Source organism: Hipposideros armiger, unplaced genomic scaffold (assembly GCF_001890085.2).
Source record: "Hipposideros armiger isolate ML-2016 unplaced genomic scaffold, ASM189008v1 scaffold_31, whole genome shotgun sequence".
Classification (NCBI taxonomy): Eukaryota; Metazoa; Chordata; class Mammalia; order Chiroptera; family Hipposideridae; genus Hipposideros; species Hipposideros armiger.
The window spans coordinates 1,535,081-1,556,012 of record NW_017731381.1 but is presented as its reverse complement, the minus strand read 5'-3'; the positions used below and the strand labels follow the sequence as shown (position 1 = coordinate 1,556,012).

Sequence of the window (20,932 nt, the reverse complement as noted above, 5' to 3'; positions counted from 1 at the left end):
GCCCCGTTGGATACTCTCCCTCTGTTCCTGGAACATTTTTTTCACACCTCTATTTTAGCCGGTATTTGCAGTGTAGTAACTTGTTTACATGTCTGTATCTTCCGTTTTGAGCCCTGTGAGACAGACAGGGCCCATGTCTTCCTCGTATTTCTGTCCCCGGCCCCAGGCAGGCCCAGGGTCAGTGCTCAGTGGTTATTTGTAAGGGACCAAGGCTTGCCTCATGCTGCAGACCCTTCAGCGTTTCCCGCTTTCTTGGAATAAAATCCAGACTCCTCAGTGTAGCTTATGAAGCCCCTTGTGTCTGTTTGCTGATTTATTCCCAAGGGAGTGATCTTTCCTTGGTTGGGAATGGAGGAAATTGTGTTAGGGTGCATAGAAATGATGTAATAGGGCTTCATACTCTCATAGGAAGGGAAGGCTTGAGAAGATCGGAGGACCTCATGAAATTAAGGAGTAATGGTGGGGAGTGGCTTCTATAACACTGTCTTTGATCTTGACCTCTTTACCATTTTTATTAATAACTTGGATAAATGATATTTTTAGGACATAAATAATAGCTTAGTTTTAGATAGAGCTGCTTCATATGTATTATTTCCAGATGCTGTATGAGGTTACCAGGGGAGAGGGTAGCCATGTGAAAGACACTCAGGCTCGAGAGGCTGTGAGTTCCCACACTGCGCAGAGGTGGATGCCTTCTGACTAAACCCTGAGTCTTTCTGAAAACCAGACCCTATGCGGGGAGAATAAGTGACAAAATCGAAGTTTAAGTTTTCCTCGACAGGCCAAGATGAATGATATATAATGACCACAAATAAATGTAATGTCATACATTCGTATTTTAAAGATTTTTTACAACTTTGTAGTGGGAAAAAGGACTGGATAGCAGTTCTAGGAAGAAAAGACATTGCCAGTTTAATTACAAGTTTTCTGTGAGCCCAGAGTAGGGTGTAGCTGCTTAAAACGTAACGTTAATCCTGTTGGGTTGTCGGAAAAGTCATGACGCATTTTTGCAACGAAAAACACAGAAAAAATACGTCATGACTTTTCCAACAACCCAATAGATTGCACCAACAGAACAGTCTGCTATGCCTTGCTCCTTTCATTCCTAAGTGTTCTGTTTATTTTTGGGTACCAGGATTCGGTGAGGGGCTTTGCAAAACCTGAGGGCAGCTGCGGGAGAACTGTAACAGTCAGTGGTAAACGGTTAGAAGCAGAGCTGAATGACTGAGAGCAGAGGTGGAGAGCGGACTGCATAGTGCTGGAGCCTGGGTGCTGGGGCCAAAATACACAGGCGCACTCGCACACACATGGCCTTGGGCCTCTTGCATAAGCTCCTTCAGACTCAGTATCCTCAGCTGTGTAAAGCAGAGCTAATAGTCTCAGCCTCACAGACTACCTGGGAGGATTAGATGGCACCATGTTTATAGAAATGCTTAGCATGGTGCCTGACCCATAGTCACTATTCCGTAAATGTTAGCTCGCTCTGTCATTAAGGGACCTGGAAACATGGCATCTGCAGAACAGTTGAATGCCTGGGGTCGTTTAACCCAGATAGGAAGGAGATTGTTTAAGAGCCAACACAGGAGAGGATCGACTTGGTTACCGCTGCTTGTAGAGGAAGCAGTTCACACCAATGAGTCACAGTTCTAGGACGGAAATTAGGCTGTAATTTAATAGTAATAATGATAAAGATCATGCTGCCACTACTGAGCAGGCAGAGGTAAAACTGTTGGCCATGGGTCAGATCGTGTAGTGCAGTGTATTCCTGAACATGGGAATAATTGAATCTGAGGGTGGGTTTGCCAGGGATGCTATAAAAAGTATTCCTGAATTGATTAGAAGATGGAACTAGACAGCACCTAAGGTGTCTTCAAATTTAAGGGGCAGTAAGAACATTCCAGCAGCCCAAGAGCAGGGCTTCTGGGTCAGAAAGACTTGGTAAATGTTGCAGTTCCCACAGCTCTGGGCCTTTGGTCACCTTACTTATTCAGCCTCTCTGAGTCAGTTTTCTCATTTGTAAAATGATTGTAGCACCTATTTCATAAAGTCGTGTTGAGACTTTAAATGAAAGTACTTAGCATAACTCTGCACACACATGTAACGTTTCTAAATGTTGTTTATTATTTTGTAAGTACCCTTTTTGTGAGGCATAATGTACGTAAAGATAAATAAACCCTAAGGGTTTCGAGCTCAGTGATTTTTTACAAACTAAACACACCTGCGTAACTACCACCTAGATCAGGAAATAGAGAATTATCACTACCTTGAAAACATACCTCATGCCTTCTTCCAATGTTAGCCATTATTGATGTTAATATTAAGAAAGAAACTGTAGTTCTGAGTTTCCAAGGGATCAAGGAGCAGTAAGGAAAAGGGAGTCCTTCTTGTGCTGATTTTTGCGGTACTGGGTGACCAGCCGGAGAGTCTTCCCCTGGCCATGGGGTGGCCTGTACGGTGTGGTGCATCCCTTTAAATTTAGTCCTGCAGAGCCGTACTTGGGGTCAGTGAGGAAATGTCTGTGAGGTGGCTTTTAGTCTCAAGTGAACTTCTCCTTTAGTGTTGCCTGATAGAGCTCAGAGAAGGGGCACTTTTTAATTCTCCTCTGTTTGCATTAGCCTGATGAAGACCTGTTCAATCCAGACTACGTAGAAGTTGATCGCATCTTGGAGGTGGCCCACACCAAGGATGCAGAAACAGGAGAGGTGTGTGTTCTGCCGTGTCAACTCACCTAAAGCGTGTCTTCCCTTCTTACCTCATAGTTTGCTTGTTTTGTCAACTTGTGGCCTCTGCTTTCATGGCGTTCATGTGTTGTATTTTCGGGTGGTTTTTCATGGGCCGGCCAGAGTAGGATCGATCACCTGCTTTAACCTAGTAGAAACATACGTTTCTCTCCGGTTTCCCGCAGGAAGTGACGCATTACCTGGTGAAGTGGTGCTCACTGCCTTACGAAGAAAGCACGTGGGAGCTAGAGGAAGACGTGGACCCTGCAAAAGTGAAAGAATTTGAATCTCTTCAAGTTCTCCCTGAAATTACGCACGTGGTAATGTATCCCTATCTCGGGCTCCTCTTGTCACCTGTGGTTTTTTGAGCTACATGAGTTTTTGTCTATTGGGCTGTGCCCCTCAGTATTTTCTGTGGTATCTGACCTTTGGCCGTTTCCCCTTTGAACCTGCATTTCAGGGTGTTTTTCTCCACAAATCAAACTTGGCTAGCACTCAGGTCACCTTCAGGTCTGGGCTCCACTTTCATGTATGTGACATTTAAGAAACTTGGCTATGAGCTTGGATTTCGTGGTGTACCGCTGTTTATGGAGTCAGAAAGGCGGAAGGGGTGCGAAACGCCTGGTTTGGAAAGGAAGCTCAGTAAATCCTAGCATCTTTCTTGTTTCCTAGTTTATCTCTTGCTCCATCAGTGCTCTCTTTCTTTGGTTTTATCCTTTGCCTTTACTCAACTGGAATGTTCTTAAAGGGAAGAACTGTCCTTTATCTGTAGGTCCCTGGGACTTCACAGAGAGAACGTAGGTTTTCAGTGTACATTTATTGAATTGGTTTGTTTTTCTGATTCAGGGTTATTACCACCAAACTGCAAAAATGTTCCAGTGTACCTGACAAGTAGTTACGTAGAGTATCAACAGTTAAAAGGAGATGGAATTGGGATAGAACCCTGTTAAGATGTAACTAACATGGGAAGAGAATCAGAGTTGCTCAAGAATATGGATAAAGGCTGGAATGATCAATTTTTATTTTTTTAAAAATCACCATTTTTGTATGAAAAACTCTTTATCCAGTTCCTTATTAGTATTATTTTTTTTACATTACTGGAAAGTTAGGATTTCGAAGACAAGACCTCAACATTGAACTTAGATCCTTGTCAGAGTCCATTCAAAAGCATTGTTTTTTTTTTTGTTTTTGGCATATGAAGTTACATAAAGGTATCTTGAGATGCAGAACCGTGACTAGAGACCTACATGTTTTATAGTGTTTTGTCTACATGACTGATGACTCAATTTCTCTTTCAACCCTCTCCTGTAACTGTTGTCTGTTTTTAATTCAACTTGTCAGTCATTTATTAAGTGTCTGCTATATGTTGTTTCTTGTGTGAGACTAATAAGGAAGGTATAGGCCCTGCCCTCAGGAGCTCACAGTCCAATGGGAGAAGCGTGTGTGTTCGTGGACAAATGGGGCACCCGGCTAAGCGGGATGTGGGACAGTGCAGAGACAGACCAGTGTGGGAGCAGAGGGACTTCATCCTGAAGCTAATTGCAAGTTATCATTTAGAAGTAATGAAGATGTTTACTCTCTCAGCCTGAATCCCACTCATTTCTTCAGATTAACTCCGTGAATTTGGCAAGAGTCTGCCTTTGCAGGTGTTTTCGGGCAGTTGGACTTTTTCTTTCCTCTTTGCTCGTGTGATGCTGCCGCCCTCTTTATCTCTCAGGGAGCCATGGTGTCATTTCACACGTGTCTCTTTTTGTTTCTGATGTATTTGTCCTCTCATTTAAAATGCACATTTTGAAATGTTATCTCAAAAATTCAAAATCAGAATGGTAGCACAAAGTATAATTAAAGTTGTCTTCCTACGGTAAGAACAGGGCCAGCTCCAAATGATACTCTACCTGAATAATTATTTTAAGGGATTTTATTCTGGGATTTGAAGCTTAGAGGTGACCCTACCAGTCTTGATGAATAGAACATTCTATATGCCTAAAAAGCTTTTTTGGTAAAAATTGGTTACTTCCAGGTAAAATACGGAATTTTGAGAAAGCAAGAGATAAGAGTGTCAATAATGATTGCGCAAAGAAGAAGATAGGTTGTTTCCTGTAGTCCATACCACTGGCGAGCCAACCAGACTAAGCACCAGAAACTTCCAGCCAGTTTCACGTTACGTGTTCAGGTGGCTGAAATTTCTGACCAGTGGGCTGTTAAACTGAAACCTTTGGCGCAGGGGAATGAGGGGAAGCCTTGAGAATGACTGGATTACATCAGATCTAGAGCGTTACCAAGGCAGCAACGTAGAAATCTGTAGTGAAATTCTTTCCTACAATATCCATAATGCTGAAAGGGAGCCACTTAAGTCACTAGAGATGAGGAACATTCCAGAAAGTCTCCCCATACCATCTAGTAGAGTAAGGAAGAAAGCCCAGTTAAATGGGTTGTATGGACTTAAGGCTCCAGGGTGAATGGATCCTGTAGGTTAAGAAGAATATAATTTCCTTAAGGGAGCAGAGCAGGAGATTTCATATGGAAAATAATGTTGCTTAAAAGCTTTTCCTTTAAAATGAATTTTATTGACATAATAAATTATTTTCTCTTCAATTTTTAAAAAACACCTATGCCTATGTGCTGGTAATAATACTCAATGGAGTCCTATTTCCAAGGGCATAGTGTAGGTACAGCTGTAGTAGTTTTGTAGGGAAGTTGTGATATGTATTTTCCTGAAAGACCATGGACAGATTATACTTATCTCCAAATATCGGTGATATATTTGGGAATATTTGATTAAATTTCATATGCAAATAGCTTGGTTTTAGCTAATAACCTATTTCAGGTATACAGTTTATTGTAGCACTCCAAAGTAGAACTAACAGACTAAAATTGCTATTTAGAAAAGCTACACTCTCAAAATTATCATTTATAACTATAAGGCATAGCTAAGAATTTTTTATTTTTAAAACCTAATGTCAGTTTACAGGCTCAATTTGTCTATAAGCAAAATAATCAAGTCTGTATCCAAATAATATAATACCTAAATGAGCAAAATCTTTGGATGGGAAGACTCAATACCTAAAGATTTAAATTTTCCCCAGATTAATTGAAATTCCAATGGGATTTTAAGAGAACTTGACAAATGTATTCTTAAGTTATACGGAATAGTAAATAAAATAGAATGACTAAGACATTAAAAAAATAATTCCCCATCAGATATAAAGCTATAGTAATTAAAAAGTATGGTTTTATTGTAGTAAGAGTCTAGTGGAGCAGAATGAAGAATCTTTACAGCTTCATTGATATATTGGAACTTAGTGTATGATAAATATGTCATTTCGTATCAGTAGAGAAAAGATTGTATTTAGAAATTGGCGTTTCATATGGAAAAATAAAGTATTAAGACTGCTATTTGGAGAATTAAGGAATTGGCAGTTTTGATTATACAGGCTTTTTGCCTGGTATCCTGACTCTAGACACACTAATGAACACAACGTTTGACCTACTGTACTTCACTGAGCTGCTACCACAGGCACAAAGAAATAAAAAGAAATTCTGTCTATAGAAACCAAGCAACCCGACTAATATTGGCTTGAGGGAAAATGGAAGTGCAAATGGGGGTGACATCTAAGAGTCTTAAGTAAAACTATATAACACCAAGATTTTAGGTGGGTGTGTTTCTCTTCATTAATTACTTGCAAGGTTTGGAGAGACGTTCTTAGTTTAATCTGGTAAAATCCAGAAAGTAGTAATTGCAGCTTGAAGTCAGCTTTAGGGCAGTATTTTGAGATTTACCACCTTCCCCATTAGTATTCTGTGTCCCTACTGGCGTTATTCTCCTGAAACCCCATTCTTTACGGATTGTGCTCTCTGCTTCCTTCCACTAGGAGCGGCCCGCTTCAGACTCCTGGCAGAAACTCGAGAAGTCTCGCGAGTATAAGAATAGTAACCAGCTCCGGGAGTACCAGCTGGAAGGAATGAACTGGCTTCTTTTTAACTGGTATAATAGGTGAGGAACCAGAACCATTTCTGTCTTCATGGATGATTTTCTTACCAAATGCTCAAACCTGGGGGCGGATTGTGGCCTTAGCCGCTTAGAGTAGAGGTAGCAGAGTGATGAGAGAGTGCCTGGCCGCCGTTGATTTAGACTGGTAATCTTTACACATTAGTTACACCAAGACTTTATTTTTGTTAGGTATTTCTCCATCCAAAAGGAGTGATCTTTGGATATCACTGACTTGGTGCTTTTTTTTTTTTTTTTGCCTCCATCGGTATAGCCAAAAGGTTCAGCTCAACTTAGGTTAGGCTCGAAAGATCCTTTAAACATGTTTTCTATCTATAAGTCTTTAGCAAGAATTGACTCTAAAGGGAAATGGACCTGGATTCTAGCGCCATCTCTGCTACCTGGCTGTGAGCTGTGGATGTTCTGGACTAGTACTGGAATGCTCAGTTTTGGACTGTTTGTGTTATAGTTCCTATCAGAATTTGATGAAACAAATGCCATTTGAGAAAACGGGGCTGAGATTTTCTTAATATTCTAGAATGTGCTCCCTAGTATTGAGTTTAAAGACAGCATGTTTCTAATGGAAAACACACCAAAATGGGACTCCAAAGACCTGTGTTCTAGTGTAGCCTCTGCCACTCATTCACAGCACCACTCAGCACAGCTCACAAATGGCTTTCTAGGTCTTGGGCTGCCCATCAGTTACGTGAGGTGTGAGACCAGATGGGGACCCACACCCCTTGGAGTGTCACAGCTCTGTGCAGTCTGTGATTCTGGATCACCAGAAGACACCAACGTTTTCACTCTGATAAGAATTTATTATGTGGGTTAAAAGTCTGTCCTCTGATAACAAATGAAGACAATGAGAATCGTGTAACTTATTTTATTTTTCCCTTGGCTTCCATGAAGTTTGTCAGGTATAGAAACTGGCTTCGGTTTGAGGCATATTTTTTTTCTCCTGGTCTCACTATTTTAATATTTTTACTCTATATTTAAATGGACCTACTTCATGTATTTTCTTGCATGTTGCCATAGTTCCTTTTTGGAAGTGAACAGGGTATGAATAACAATAACTCACCTCAGTCACATCTCTGGAAAGTGCTGACAAGGTCTTCACTGATGACCTTACACTGCAGCGGTTCTCAACCTGTGGGTCGCGACCCCTTTGGGGGTCGAACGACCCTTTCACAGGGGTCGCCTAAGACCATCGGAAAACAAAAAGATATTTACATGACGATTCATAACAGTAGCAAAATTACAGTTATAGAGTAGCAACGAAAATAATTTTATGGTTGGGGGTCACCACAACATGAGGAACTGTATCAAGGGGTCGCGGCATTAGGAAGGTTGAGAACCGCTGCCTTACAGGCCAGGGTGTGCTTCTGAAATATCTTCTCAGTTAGAACTGACATCCACCTCTTTCCTTTATTGATGATGAATTATCTGTATTTCTTACTATCTGCAGAAAAAACTGCATTTTGGCTGATGAGATGGGCCTAGGGAAAACCATCCAGTCCATCACATTCCTTTCAGAAATATTCCTCAGGGGGATCCATGGCCCTTTCCTCATCATCGCCCCTCTCTCCACCATCACCAACTGGGAGCGAGAGTTCCGGACGTGGACGGAGATGAATGCCATCGTGTACCACGGCAGCCAGATCAGCAGGCAGATGATCCAGCAGTACGAGATGGTGTACAGAGATGCACAGGTGAGCCTCCGCGCGTCCCACAGACCCAGTGACAGACAGCCTGCCACTTGTCTTCAGGAGCTTTAATGCCCTGTACCTGGGGTGACTGTTGACTGACTTTGTAGTCCTGTGTGTATTGAAGCAGACTTCTTGCCCCTCCCTAGTAGTTTAATTTATGGTAAAACAGAATTGGAGGGCATGCCTTCCCCTCTCTGAGATACACCAGAGACTCTGTTTAGGACACTGAAAGCTTGGCTTCTTGGTTGGTTTATGAAGTTGCTTTTACATGCAAAAGATTTTATCTGAATTAAGTGCTCAATGAGGAAAGTGAGCAGAAGAATCAGTAAACAGAGAACAGTTCCTGGCAAGGGAATTTAGAGAGGAGGTTAATAGATTTGACAGGGAAGGAAAAAAAGAAGACAGGGATCACAAGAGAATTATTTTTAAGCCTTTTTTTTTTTTTTTTTAAAGTATAATCACTTCTCTGAGTGACTATGCTTATATGCTTGTCCTGGCCACTAGGATGTATAATTAAGCAAAGTGAAAATGAAGAGAACCCAATCAGAGGAAAGCCAGTGCTCTCCCCAGGAGCTTCGTAGACAGCAGGAGACACTTGGAAGAAACTTAAGATGTCCTCTGACATAATGCTGCACTGCTCTCTAAATGTGATGGCAACCCTGGGACAAGCTCAGAAGCAAAGATGTGTCCTGCCTGGTAGCACTAGTCCCCAGTGAATCAGAATCATGACTTTGAATCTGTGCTAGAACCCAAACTACAGGTTGAAATTAATTATATCTGAAAAGTAGCAGAGAAGGTTTCCTGGAGCATTCAAGCTATGCATGGTTTAGACCACCTCATAACTAGGAATGTGTGAGTCAGCCCCCATCTGCTTTCCTTGTCGTGGCAATTAATAAATAAAATGCTTTTTTGCTGGGCCTTCTGCACTGCTCATCCATCTCACCTTTGTGAGGGCACGTTTCGTCGATGTAGTGAGGCCTGTCTCTAGTCAGAGTAGCTAGTTCGTTCTTACATCCTCTCTTTTCTCAAATGTGGAAGAGCAGTGCTTCTTGGCTTCTCACCTAAGTTCTGGCACTTGTAGTGCTGCCTCCTCTAATCCGCTACTTGCCGAAAGCTATAGCCATGGCGTAAAGCTTTGCCTTCTGTGGTGTCATTCCCAGGGAAACCCCCTATCAGGAGTCTTCAAGTTCCACGTCGTCATCACAACATTTGAGATGATCCTGGCAGACTGCCCCGAGCTCAAGAAGATCCACTGGAGCTGTGTGATAATCGACGAAGCCCACAGGTTGAAGAACAGGAACTGCAAACTTCTGGAGGGCCTCAAGCTCATGGCCCTGGTGAGAGTCGCAGGCCTTTTACGTGAACCCAGGTTCCTTCTGTTCTCTGTGGCGGAAGCTTTCTGCATGCAGCTCACTTGTGCATAGTCTGTTTACTCTAGATTTTCTTTTTCCCTCTATAGCTGCGATGGCATAGGCATCAAATGTTTTTTTGGTTAGAACTAGGTTAACAGTTTGACCTTTGCCACAGATTGACTCAACAAAGGGTCAATAAAAGATTCCAGGGAAATCTTAAATACCATGAAATTTGTGACCTGGAAATGTAAGATATTTTGGTTTGTCTCTAGGTCCCTGAAAGAGCTGATACCTCTTACTGGCACAGTGCCCAGTAGGTGGTGGGTAGGCACTCAATAATATTGAGTGAAGGAATGAATGGTTGCTTTAATTAACGTGAAATTGCTGCTGGAATCAGTGACACGAAAGGCAGGTTGATTTGTTTATTGACTGTACTCTCATGAAATGTTGGCACCCTCTCTTTTCATAAAAGCAAAACGGGATTGCCCCTAAGTGAGCACAGAGTGCCCTGGCTGCATTTCCCTTCCCAGACCTACTATTTGGGGGCCCACGCACCATTCATCGTGTGCTGTTCATCTGTGCAGGAACACAAAGTGCTGCTCACCGGGACGCCCTTGCAGAACTCTGTGGAGGAGCTCTTCAGTTTGCTCAATTTTCTGGAGCCGTCACAGTTTCCTTCAGAGACTGCTTTCCTGGAGGAGTTTGGAGATCTGAAAACAGAGGAACAGGTAAGTGGGGGCCTGAAGGATTGAGGAGACAGTGTGATGATTACCCTCACCAGCGAGGAAAGAACAAGCCACCGTGGGGACAGGAGTTAGCAAGTTCTAATGTCCTTTATTTAGTTTATTTGTTTATGTTGAGGAGGGTAACCTGATTATTAGCAGTTCTTATTACTCCAAAGACTAAATGAGTCGACATCCAGAATATCGAGTGTTCACGTATCAGGCCTCCTGCTGTCACTACTCTCACATGTAAGTTCCATGCCTTTGCTCGTAGCTCTGGCCTCAGGCTCCCGACGCTTTCTCCTGCCCCCCTCCCCTTTGACCCCTTCTCTTACAGTCGGCAGCATAGTCCCAGGCTCATCTTTCTGAGTACAAGAGAAGACTCAAGAGTAGTGAGGGAAAGAAGGCAGTCATATACTAGAGTAGTTGGTAAGTCCAGTTTTGTCCATATCAACTAAATTTCCGCAGTTTTCAAAGACCTAGTCCCAAGTCGAGCTTGTTGGACTCAAAGCTGATTCAAAGCAGCCGGCATTAATAAGTAGCTATTTATCATGGGTAGAAATCTCTACTAGAGATTACAGAAATAAGCCACACAAGTTTAAATGCCACAAGAGAGACAAATTATAGAATCGGGGACTTTAAAAGAGAGAAGGGTCACATGTGTTTGGGAATCAGGAAAGATTTCATGGAGAGATTACAATTTTAAAATGGTCTTTCAAGAGGGTAAGTTTTCAGTAGTGGAGAGAGAAGAGATGGTGACTATTTTATATATAGGAAAAAACATGGAATTTATTATTTTATTACGTGGAATTTATTCAGTATTAGAGAATTATCTGGCTGAGCTAGAAACAGGATGGATGCTTATGAGGCCAGAAGGGTTTGGGGCTATATTTTGGGAAGATCTTGAAAGATAGGTTGAAGAATTCGGTAAGTGTTAGAGAAGGAGTGCAAGGCTTGACGGCAGGAATGACGTAGTTAGCTCTGCTAAATTAATCTGGCAATGGTGTGTTAGTGGGCTGGGACCGAGAACTTGGAGACTGAGGAGGGTTGGGAATTTCACTAACAGATGTCAAGAGTACACTCTGTGGTTCCAATCTGTTTGTTTCTACTTCTGTGGCAAGTCAGACCTTGAGAACAGTGAATAAACTGAATCCCACTTCTCTGCGTTTGCAGTATCTATTGATCCTTCCAAAGCCAGCCCCAACCCTCTCTCCACTTTTGGATCAGTAGAAACGCATCCTCTTCGCCCGCTTATTTTGTGGTATGCCTTTTTTCTTCTTCCTAGACAATGACCTTCTTGAGGAAAAGGCCCTCATCTTCTCCAAAGTTGTGTTTGTTGTATTGACCAGCACAGTGTCTGGCACATAGTATACTCTAAATGACTCAAGGTATGAATGAACCAAGTGAAGGGCAAAAGCTGAGCCCAGCATGTGGCAGGCTAGCATTTGTGCCTGTCTTTAACAGTTACCCAACTGTGTCTTTTCTCTTTGGGTTCTTACATAGTGATTCCTTACCCATTTGGGGATTAGATTCCTAAAGACCGTGGTTGGTAAACTAAATGGGTTAGATTTAAGATTGGAGTGAGTTAGCAGAAAACCACAAAAATGGCATCAAATGTCTACACTTTAAATCACAGTAAATAAGTGTCCTAGAAAGCATCTGCTTTCAAAGTAAAGGATATTGATCATTGTTTAAAACTGCTCCAGTGAATAATTCTTCTAAATCACTCTGTGTAAATCTATATTTCTTCAGGAAGTGCTGGCACGGTGTACAGCTTACTTATGCAGAGTCTACCCTGTTTAAAATTTTTGAACATCCCTTTATGACTTGCAACTCGACTTGCAACTCGTTTGCACTTGCCGTTTTCCGTATTTCCCCAGCAGGATTAGTCTGTTTGGTATCATGGTTTAGCTCAGAGCTCACTCAGGAGCCTTGACTTTGAATCCCTTCTCTGTCATTGCCTTTTGGGAGAGGGAACAAGTCACCTTGCCGGTGCAGCCAAGTGAGTAGAGATCTGCTGTGCAGGCCTGGGCTGTGAGAAGAACAGACACATCATAGCAAAGATACTGTCAGCTCACAGTGCCCCTGATACGACAGCTTGCATGATGAAATGGGACATGTCACCTTACAGCATTGGCTTGCTACATTCTGCTGCCCCCAGACATGTTTGCTGCTGCTGTTTACAACATGTAGGAGGACTCTGTTTCCAGATGGCCTCGACTTTTTTTACATTTAGGTATAATTGACATACTGTATTAGTACAATATGTATATCATAATGATTTAATGTATGTGTAGATTATGAAACGGTCACCACAGCAAGTCTAGTTTAGTTAACACCCATCACCACACGTATGTACACATTTTTTCTCTAGTGATGAGGACTTTTAACATCTACTCTCAGCAACTTTCAGATATGCCATTTAGCATTGTTAACTGCAGTCACCATGCTGCTGTACATTACATCCCCAGGGCGTAGTTATTTTATAACGGGAAGTTTGTACTTTCTGACCCGCTTCGTCCATCCCAGATTCCCTCTACTTCTTACTTTGTTCTTTCAGCATCTAAGTCTTTCCTTTATAGCATCACTTGTACCTCTTAACATGGCTTAAAGAGTCCTCAGGTAATTGCTGCACAGGTGTGCATGTTAGAGAGCGAGGGAGGGAGCTTGTTTTGTCCATTCTAGAGAACAGGTACCATCTTTTGTATCTTTATATCTTGTGAAGCTACCACACAGTTTCTCCATAATGACTTGTGAATTAGCACCAGATCCCTTTTTTCTCCCTTCAGTCCTCGTGTTCAGGGCTCACTCGTGTTCTTTCATTGAGTCTACTCCCATAGTACTCTGCTTAAGAGGCTGTATTGAAGGTCGGAGTCACCCAGGAATCATTAAATCTGGATTTTCCTGGACAGGTGAAGAAACTGCAGTCTATTCTGAAACCAATGATGCTTCGGAGACTGAAAGATGACGTGGAGAAGAACCTTGCCCCCAAACAAGAGACGATCATTGAAGTAGAGCTGACCAATATCCAGAAAAAGTACTATCGTGCCATTCTGGAAAAGAACTTCTCCTTCCTGACCAAGGGGGCAAATCAGCACAACATGCCCAACCTCATCAACACCATGATGGAGCTGAGGAAGTGCTGTAACCATCCCTATCTGATCAATGGTGAGTGAGGAGCGGCATGGGCCAAGTGCAAGCCTCTGCCACAAGCTAACGCTGACCAACGAGGTTGTGTACTGAGTGCCCGTTAAATGCTAGGATGTGTGTCTGCTTACCTTTCTTAGGGAGTATTAAGCTGAGGTTCAGAAAGGCTGATGGACCTACCTAAGCCATCTAGGTAGTGAGCACGGACAGCCACGTGTTGAAAGTACCTCTGCCATCTTTCTGCCTATCAGAAGAGGGGATATTACTCTTCGATCTGCTGTCCCTTGTCTCTGTGCGGGTTAGCCCACACTTTCCATTTTGGGACAGGGAAATGTGTTACATGGTTGAGTAATGGTCATGATGCAATGAGATTAAAACTCTGCAGATAAACGAACAGTTAGCTGTACTAATAAGAGAACTTATTGGAAGCTCTTTTTCTAAATAAAACTTTTTGATAAAATTTTAAATCAGAATGTGGTTTGGATTTTCATATAGCCAGTTTTTATGACATTAAGAGCTATGTCTTTCTGTCAACTCTCCGAAGGTTTCTTGACTTGCATGAGTCAGCTGGGTACCTCAGATCCTTCCCTATTCGGTGAGACTTCCCAGGAAATCAAAGCACCTGTGTTCTCCACACCCGCTGCCCCTGCAGAGCCCTCTGCTGAGGGCTTGGACGAGGGATGCACACAGCATTGCTTCACTAGACTGCCGGTCCAGGCCCTAAGGAATTACTTCATTTCTCCTAAGACCTGTAAAGCAGAGAGCAGCTTTTACCCTTATAACTTTGTTTAAGGAATAGTTTTGTTCCGTTCCTTTTCAGGGGCAGAGGAGAAAATTCTGGAAGATTTCCGAAAAACCCACAGCTCCGATGCCCCTGACTTTCAGCTGCAGGCCATGATTCAGGCGGCAGGGAAGCTGGTGCTGATTGACAAGCTGCTCCCTAAGTTGATTGCTGGCGGCCACAAAGTTCTCATCTTCTCCCAGATGGTGCGCTGTCTCGATATCCTGGAAGACTATCTCATCCAGAGAAGGTGAGAGTTGTGTCAGAACTGGACGCCAAAGGCTGCAGGCAGTTTCTTTTCTCTGATACCTTTTCGATTCGTTCAAAAATTATGCTTTAATAACAACAAAACATTCAGATGTGGAGGAAAGGAATCTCTTCTTAAAGATTTATCAGAATTCAGAGTGAAATCTTATGACCGCATTTACCCACGTTTAACTCTCTAGAGTGAATTTCATAGCCTACAAAGTAGTGCAAGAGACACCTTGCTTTGCTTGAAAAGGAAATTCTGCGTGTTTACTTATATTCTCCTTAGTTGGAGGAAAAAATTCAAATAGTGTTAGAGGCTGTTAAGAAAATAATGTAAATAATGTATGTACTTTTTTTTTTTTCATTAATAATGATGAGAGAAATACATTCTTGGAAGCATGACTACAGAGGGTGCCCAAAAAATGTGTGAACATTTTAAGAAAGGAAAACTGTATTAATTATAATACTCAATGTATAACGAAAGATGAATACAAGTCATGTTCGACTTCTGCAATTACAAGAGGTGCTCAAAGTGGTTACCATCAGCATCCAGACACTTCTGATTACAACTAACTACTGCTTGAGCAATGTTGACAAAAGTGTCCACTTGTATACATTTTTTTGGCACTCCCAGTAATGTGTCAGGCTGCTAAAAGAACATAATCTGTCAACTTACAGAAAAATAATTTGGGGATATTTTATGTCCTTTTCCATCAAACCCTCTAAGGTTTTATGATACACTAGTTATGGCATTCCAATTTATTTTCTTGTTCATACTGCTAATAATTTCTTGAACCTAAATTCCATTACTCATGCAAGTAAAAAGTCTGTGGTGTTATGTGGGTTATTCGGATTCTGTGTGAGTACCACATTTGTTAATTATGCACAGGACCTTAACATTCCCAGTTGTTGGGATATATCAGTGATCTAAAGATATAAATGGATTTTTAAAAATTTACTCTTAATGATAAAAGACTTTTCAAGATCATAGAAACTATCGGCTTAGGCATTGCTAAGTTTAAAGGAAACATTTGTTTTCTTAAAGTAAAATCATAGCTAATCTTGTCTTTTACGTATTCTTGTCCTTGAACATTCCATTTGCCCTTATAACATGGAATTTATAGAAAAGAGTATTAATGACAAATTTAACTATGGGATATGCTGACATTTCATGTTACATAAATAAATCTCTGAAATCAGATGAGACAATAAAAGAATTTCTTTGAGCCCTGTAGTGGAGACTTTGAGGTAAAGAATTCTTAAGACTTGTATTATTTTTTTCTTTGAGGAAGTTGTAATGAATAAATCAAAACTAGTAAAGCAGTTTCATATTTTATAAATTCACTATAGATTAGGAACCCATTGCCAGAACACTTGCTTCTTCTCATAAATATATTATCTTACTCTTCAAATATATATACAGCTCCTAGTTTGCAGTTTTATTAAAGAACTCCCCACCCCACCCCGCAAAATGAGTAACTGTAATAAACACGTTTTGTTAAGCACAGGTGTCTTTAGCTCCCTTTATGCAATTTTTCCTTATCATCTATTGATCATTTTGTTTTCAAATTACTTAAGTATCATACTATCTCTTGAAAATATGGGCACATGTAACACCACCCCTGCTCAAAGCCTCATTCATACCTAGGCATTTATCATCTTAGTCTTTGTGTGTGTGTGTGTGTGTGTGTGTGTGTGTGTGTGTGTGTGTGTGTACGTGTATGTGTGCGCGCATACATAACATTTAGTTTTGTTGTTTACTTGTTTGCATATTCTACATTCTACTTTGTAACATTTTTTATTTAATATGAAATTTTTTCTTTATTTTTCTGCAACATAATTTTGATGATCCGCATGATATTCTGTCTCAGGTTTTTAATTTTTCAGCATTTTAAGGAACTCTGAATATCCCTTTACATTTATTGTGACTGTTTCCATTTACTTCCTTAGGATAAATTCTCATGTACATTTTTAAAAGCATTTGGTAAATATTTCCAAAACACCCTCTAGAAAGGTATTTAAATTATGGTCTCTTGTTTTAGCTTGTATATGATTATTAATGAGAGTGAATATTTTTTCATGTATAATAGCTACTTATATTTCTTCTTTTGTGAATTGCTTATTCATGTTCTTTCTCCATTTTCTGTCGCTCTTTGCCTTTTTGTTTGTTAGTTTATAAGAACTGTTTGTTTACTTAAGAATATGGTGCAAATACTTCCTCAGTGTTGTTTTTGACTTTTAATTTATGCGTGTGGGGTTTTGTTTGTTTATTTTTAGAAGTTTTAACTTTTTTAATAGTCAAATCTCTGTCTTAAAAACAGCTTTAAATAAATTTGAATGCTTAAATCAATACGCTTTAAAAGGCTTACTTCCCCCACCTCTCAACCATTGCAATCATATAAATATTCTGAAGTATTTCCTTTTATGGTGTCTTTACCCCAATAGCATCTAACAAGGTTTTTCTGGGCTTAATATCATTAATAATTTTCTCTTTAATTCAGTTTTTATTTTTATTAAAATTATAGCTGCAGATAATTTAAAGAGCCACATGGACTTATGAAAAATTGTATTTCCTAATTCATAGCCCCCATCCCCCTGAGTTTTCCTGCCCCCAGAAATAATTACTTTAAAGTCTTAGGCTATTTCTTTTGGTATTTATAGCTATATCTAAAAAATGTTAGTACCAGTAGTATTAATTTCTTGTTTTTTTTCAGATTTAGGTATTATCTGTTCTCGCTACAGAACATGAGTATTTCTCTTCTTTCACTGCACCTCATAAAAATCACTTAAGCAACTTCCTGTCCTCCCATCTTTCCAATATGCCATGTAATACTTTGGGTTAGATTTTTTTTCAGTGTCTATTGAAATTATGTAAAAGCTAAATTATAGCTTAGTCATGTAGTACGCTGTTTACTATTTCTTTACTGTACAGTTTTTTATTTTCTCTAAAGCTAAAAATTATCTTTTTATTTAATTGCTAATTTTTCTATATACTTATGTATAATTGAGCTCCAGAGTTTACCCTGGTTGTCTGAATCTCCTCTTGTTGCCAAGCATGTCAGTTTCATCTCAGAGCCGTCTCTCATGGAACCTTCTAACGTGCCTCTCTCTGTCCAGTTCTTCTTTCTGCCTAGTACACAGATGTCATCTCTCATCTCCCTTCATTGTGCTGACAAGTTTCTTTCCCACTTGAATGAAATCTCCTTGTTAGTCAATCCCACATACCTCTTCTGGGAGCTTCTAAGGAAGGGTGAATGATAAGTGAATTTTGAGACTTTGTCTGAAATATTTGAAGTCTGTTCTCCTTCTTGAGTAATACTTGGGCTGGGTTTGAGATTCTAGATTAGAAATCACTTTCCCACAGAATTTTGAAGGGTTAGTTCATTGTCTTCTAGCTTCCAGGGTTGCTGTTTAGAAGTTCAAAGCCCTTCTGATTCTCAGTCTATGTATGTGACATTTTTTTTTTCTTTTTAGAAGCTTTGATGAGTTCTTTTTGTCCCAGTGCTGTAAAATTTTACAATGAACTGTTTTTTGTATGGGATCCATCAAATTGGATACCGAGTCTTTTTTTCCCATCTGAAATCTAAGTTCCTTCAGCTCTGGGGAATTTTCTTGAATTTTATCTATTATTCTTTCTTTTTTTTGTAAAGATTTTATTGGGGAATTGGGGGAAGGGAACAATGTTGGAGAATTGGGGAAGGGGAACAGCCAAGTTGTTGTCCTTCAATCTTAGTTGTGAAGGGCGCAGCTAGCTCAGCTCCAGGTCCAGTTGCCATCCGCCACCCGTCGGCAGCTCAGGGCAGCTCAGCTCAAGGTGTTGTGTTCAATCTTAGTTGTGGGTGGGCATAGCCCACCATCCCACGCGGGAGTCGAACCGGCAACCTTGTTGTTAGAAGCACGTGCTGTCATCATCTGAGCCATCCTGCCACCTGTTGGCAACTCAGCTCTTTCATTATTTGTTTCATCTTATCTTTGTGGGACTCCTGTTACTTGTATGTCAGACCTTCTGGATTGATAGATCATCTGAGTTTCTCTTTATTTTCCATCTCATTATATTTTGCTACATCTTCTGATAGAATTCCTTTATCTTCCAACTTTGATCCTAGGTTTTCTTTGTGTATTATTGGGTTGTCCGAAAAGTCATGATGCATTTTTGCAATGAAAAACAGAAAAAATACATCGTGACTTTTCCAACAACCCAATATATTTTTAATTTCCTAGAACATTTTCTTCTCTAATTTTTCAATTTTTATAGCATTCAACAGGTATTTTCACAAATGTGGTGTGTTCTTTTGTCTTTCTGAAATTAATCGGAATAGAATTTTTTTTTTTAATCTTCCTACAGTCTTTTTTCGCCAAGTCAGAATTTTTTGTTTGTTTGTTTATATCTCTGTCTTTTGTATCAGAATTCTGGATTGGCTCTTCTTTTTTTCTTTTCAGCACTTTTTGAAGTATTAATCATCTGTGTTCTGGCCCCATAATTTCTGATGGAAGTCCTGTAGCCGTTTAAGTCACTGTTTCCCTGTGTGTAATGTGTTGTTTTACTCTTGAATGAGATTTTCTTTTGATTTTTGATTTTCAGCAGTTTGACTGTGATGGAAGGAATTCACTGATCTTCTGGAATATACAAATGTATATCATCAAATTTGGGAGATTTTTGGTCAATATTTCTTCAGGTTTTGTTTTCCTTTTGCCCCATTCTTGTTTCTTTTTGAGACTCCAGGTCCACCTGTATGTTTGACCTTTTGATGCTGTCCCACAGGTCCTTAGACTTTCTATTTTTTTCCCCCCAAATTCTTTTTCTCTCTTCTTTGGTTTATCTGTCTTCAAACTCTCTTACTCTTTTTTCTGTTATTTCTATCATGCTTATTAAGCCCATTCAATGCTTTCTTCTTTTTTGTGTGTGTGTGTTTTAGTTCTAGGGTTTCCTTTTGGTTCTTAGTTTGATGTTTCTCTGCTGTGATTTGCTAGTTTTTCATTCATTGCATACATTCCTTCACTTCATTGAGCATAATTATTACAATGGCTATCTTAAAGTTTTTGTTTGATAATTATAACATTTTGGATTTGATATCTGTTGATTGTTTATACTCTTGAAAATGGATTACATTTTTCCTGTTTACTCATGTGTTACCTAATTTTGGATTATTTCCCCTGGACATTGTGAATATTTTGTTGTGGAGATTTAGGATTCTGTTATATTGCTGTGAAAATGTTGATGGCTTTTATTTAACGAGGTGAGATTCAAAATGCAAATTCTATCAAGGTCTGGTAGGTTGCACTCCAGCCTCAGCTCAGAATATATTAGTATGCTGCAAGCATGAGAGAGCCAGAGACTTAGGTAGAGTTTATAAGCGAAGTTTGGGGTACTTGTCTTTCTGCTTTCTAGAGATCCCCTCTCATCCTCTGGCAGTCCTGGTGGCCCCAGACTCCTTCCTCTTGTGCCTCTGGTCAGAAAGACAGCAGCTTTTTATCAGATGTGTAGCAGCCCTGCACCTCTGCTGCTTTTCCTCTGGCCAAAACCACATGTTTCTGTCCTCTCCATAATCTGCCTGCTTTCCTTAACTCTCCAGTGCTCTCGGAGAGGCTTTTCTGTTCATCTGTTTTGTGTTTTATGTTTCATCTGGATTTTGCGGTGGTTATTTCTTGAGGGTTAGTGTGTTAGGACCTTGGCCCTTCATAGCAGAAGCAGAGCCTTTGTGTTTCAGATCAGAGCCTTTTCTCCAACGTCTGATCTTAGCCATCAGATGGTGGGCACGGTTGAGCTGATGGGAAGCTCTGGGTATGTGGGCTAGGCGTGTTGGCTCTGGGCTTCACTCACCATATGTGAACACTAGCCATCTACCTGGACCATTTCGTTGGGGAACCTCCAGTGTCAGTATTTTCAGATGTTTCTCTTCCTCTCTCCAGCCTAGAGGATGGGAACTTGATTGTACTGGGAGCTGATTGTAGGGAAGGGGGGGGGGGGTAGCACAGAGAGGTAGGGAGGTCTCAATTTTCTGTTTCTCCTCCTTTTTTTCAGTATAGTACTTCTATCTTTAACTGTGATTGGTCTCCCCTAGGGTAGAAAGGGACAGGTCTTTACCCTCAAGGCTGGGGTGAGTGTTCTGTAGCCTAACTGATATTCAGCCAGCTCCCCTGGTTTTTAGACTCTGCATCCCCATTTTCAGGGTACCTGTTGCCTCCAATGCATGATCCCTTTGGATAGTCTACAGTATTGAATTAGGTTATTTCTCACCTTGTATTCTGCTTTCTTCAAATTAAATA

General features: G+C 40.5%; 1 protein-coding gene across 5 annotated transcripts in view; it reads left to right on the top strand.

Annotated features, from left to right (window-relative positions):
* CHD6 (chromodomain helicase DNA binding protein 6) overlaps positions 1-20,932 on the top strand; it is a 188,030-nt gene that overhangs the window by 100,182 nt on the left and 66,916 nt on the right. For all 5 annotated transcript variants that reach the window (XM_019637000.1, XM_019636999.1, XM_019636996.1 and 2 more), the window contains 8 exons: positions 2,616-2,702; positions 2,906-3,040; positions 6,593-6,714; positions 8,174-8,417; positions 9,575-9,751; positions 10,351-10,494; positions 13,401-13,656; positions 14,456-14,666. In XM_019637000.1, coding sequence (XP_019492545.1) covers positions 2,616-2,702; positions 2,906-3,040; positions 6,593-6,714; positions 8,174-8,417; positions 9,575-9,751; positions 10,351-10,494; positions 13,401-13,656; positions 14,456-14,666 — 1,376 coding nt within the window. The remainder of the gene's footprint in view (positions 1-2,615; positions 2,703-2,905; positions 3,041-6,592; positions 6,715-8,173; positions 8,418-9,574; positions 9,752-10,350; positions 10,495-13,400; positions 13,657-14,455; positions 14,667-20,932) is intronic.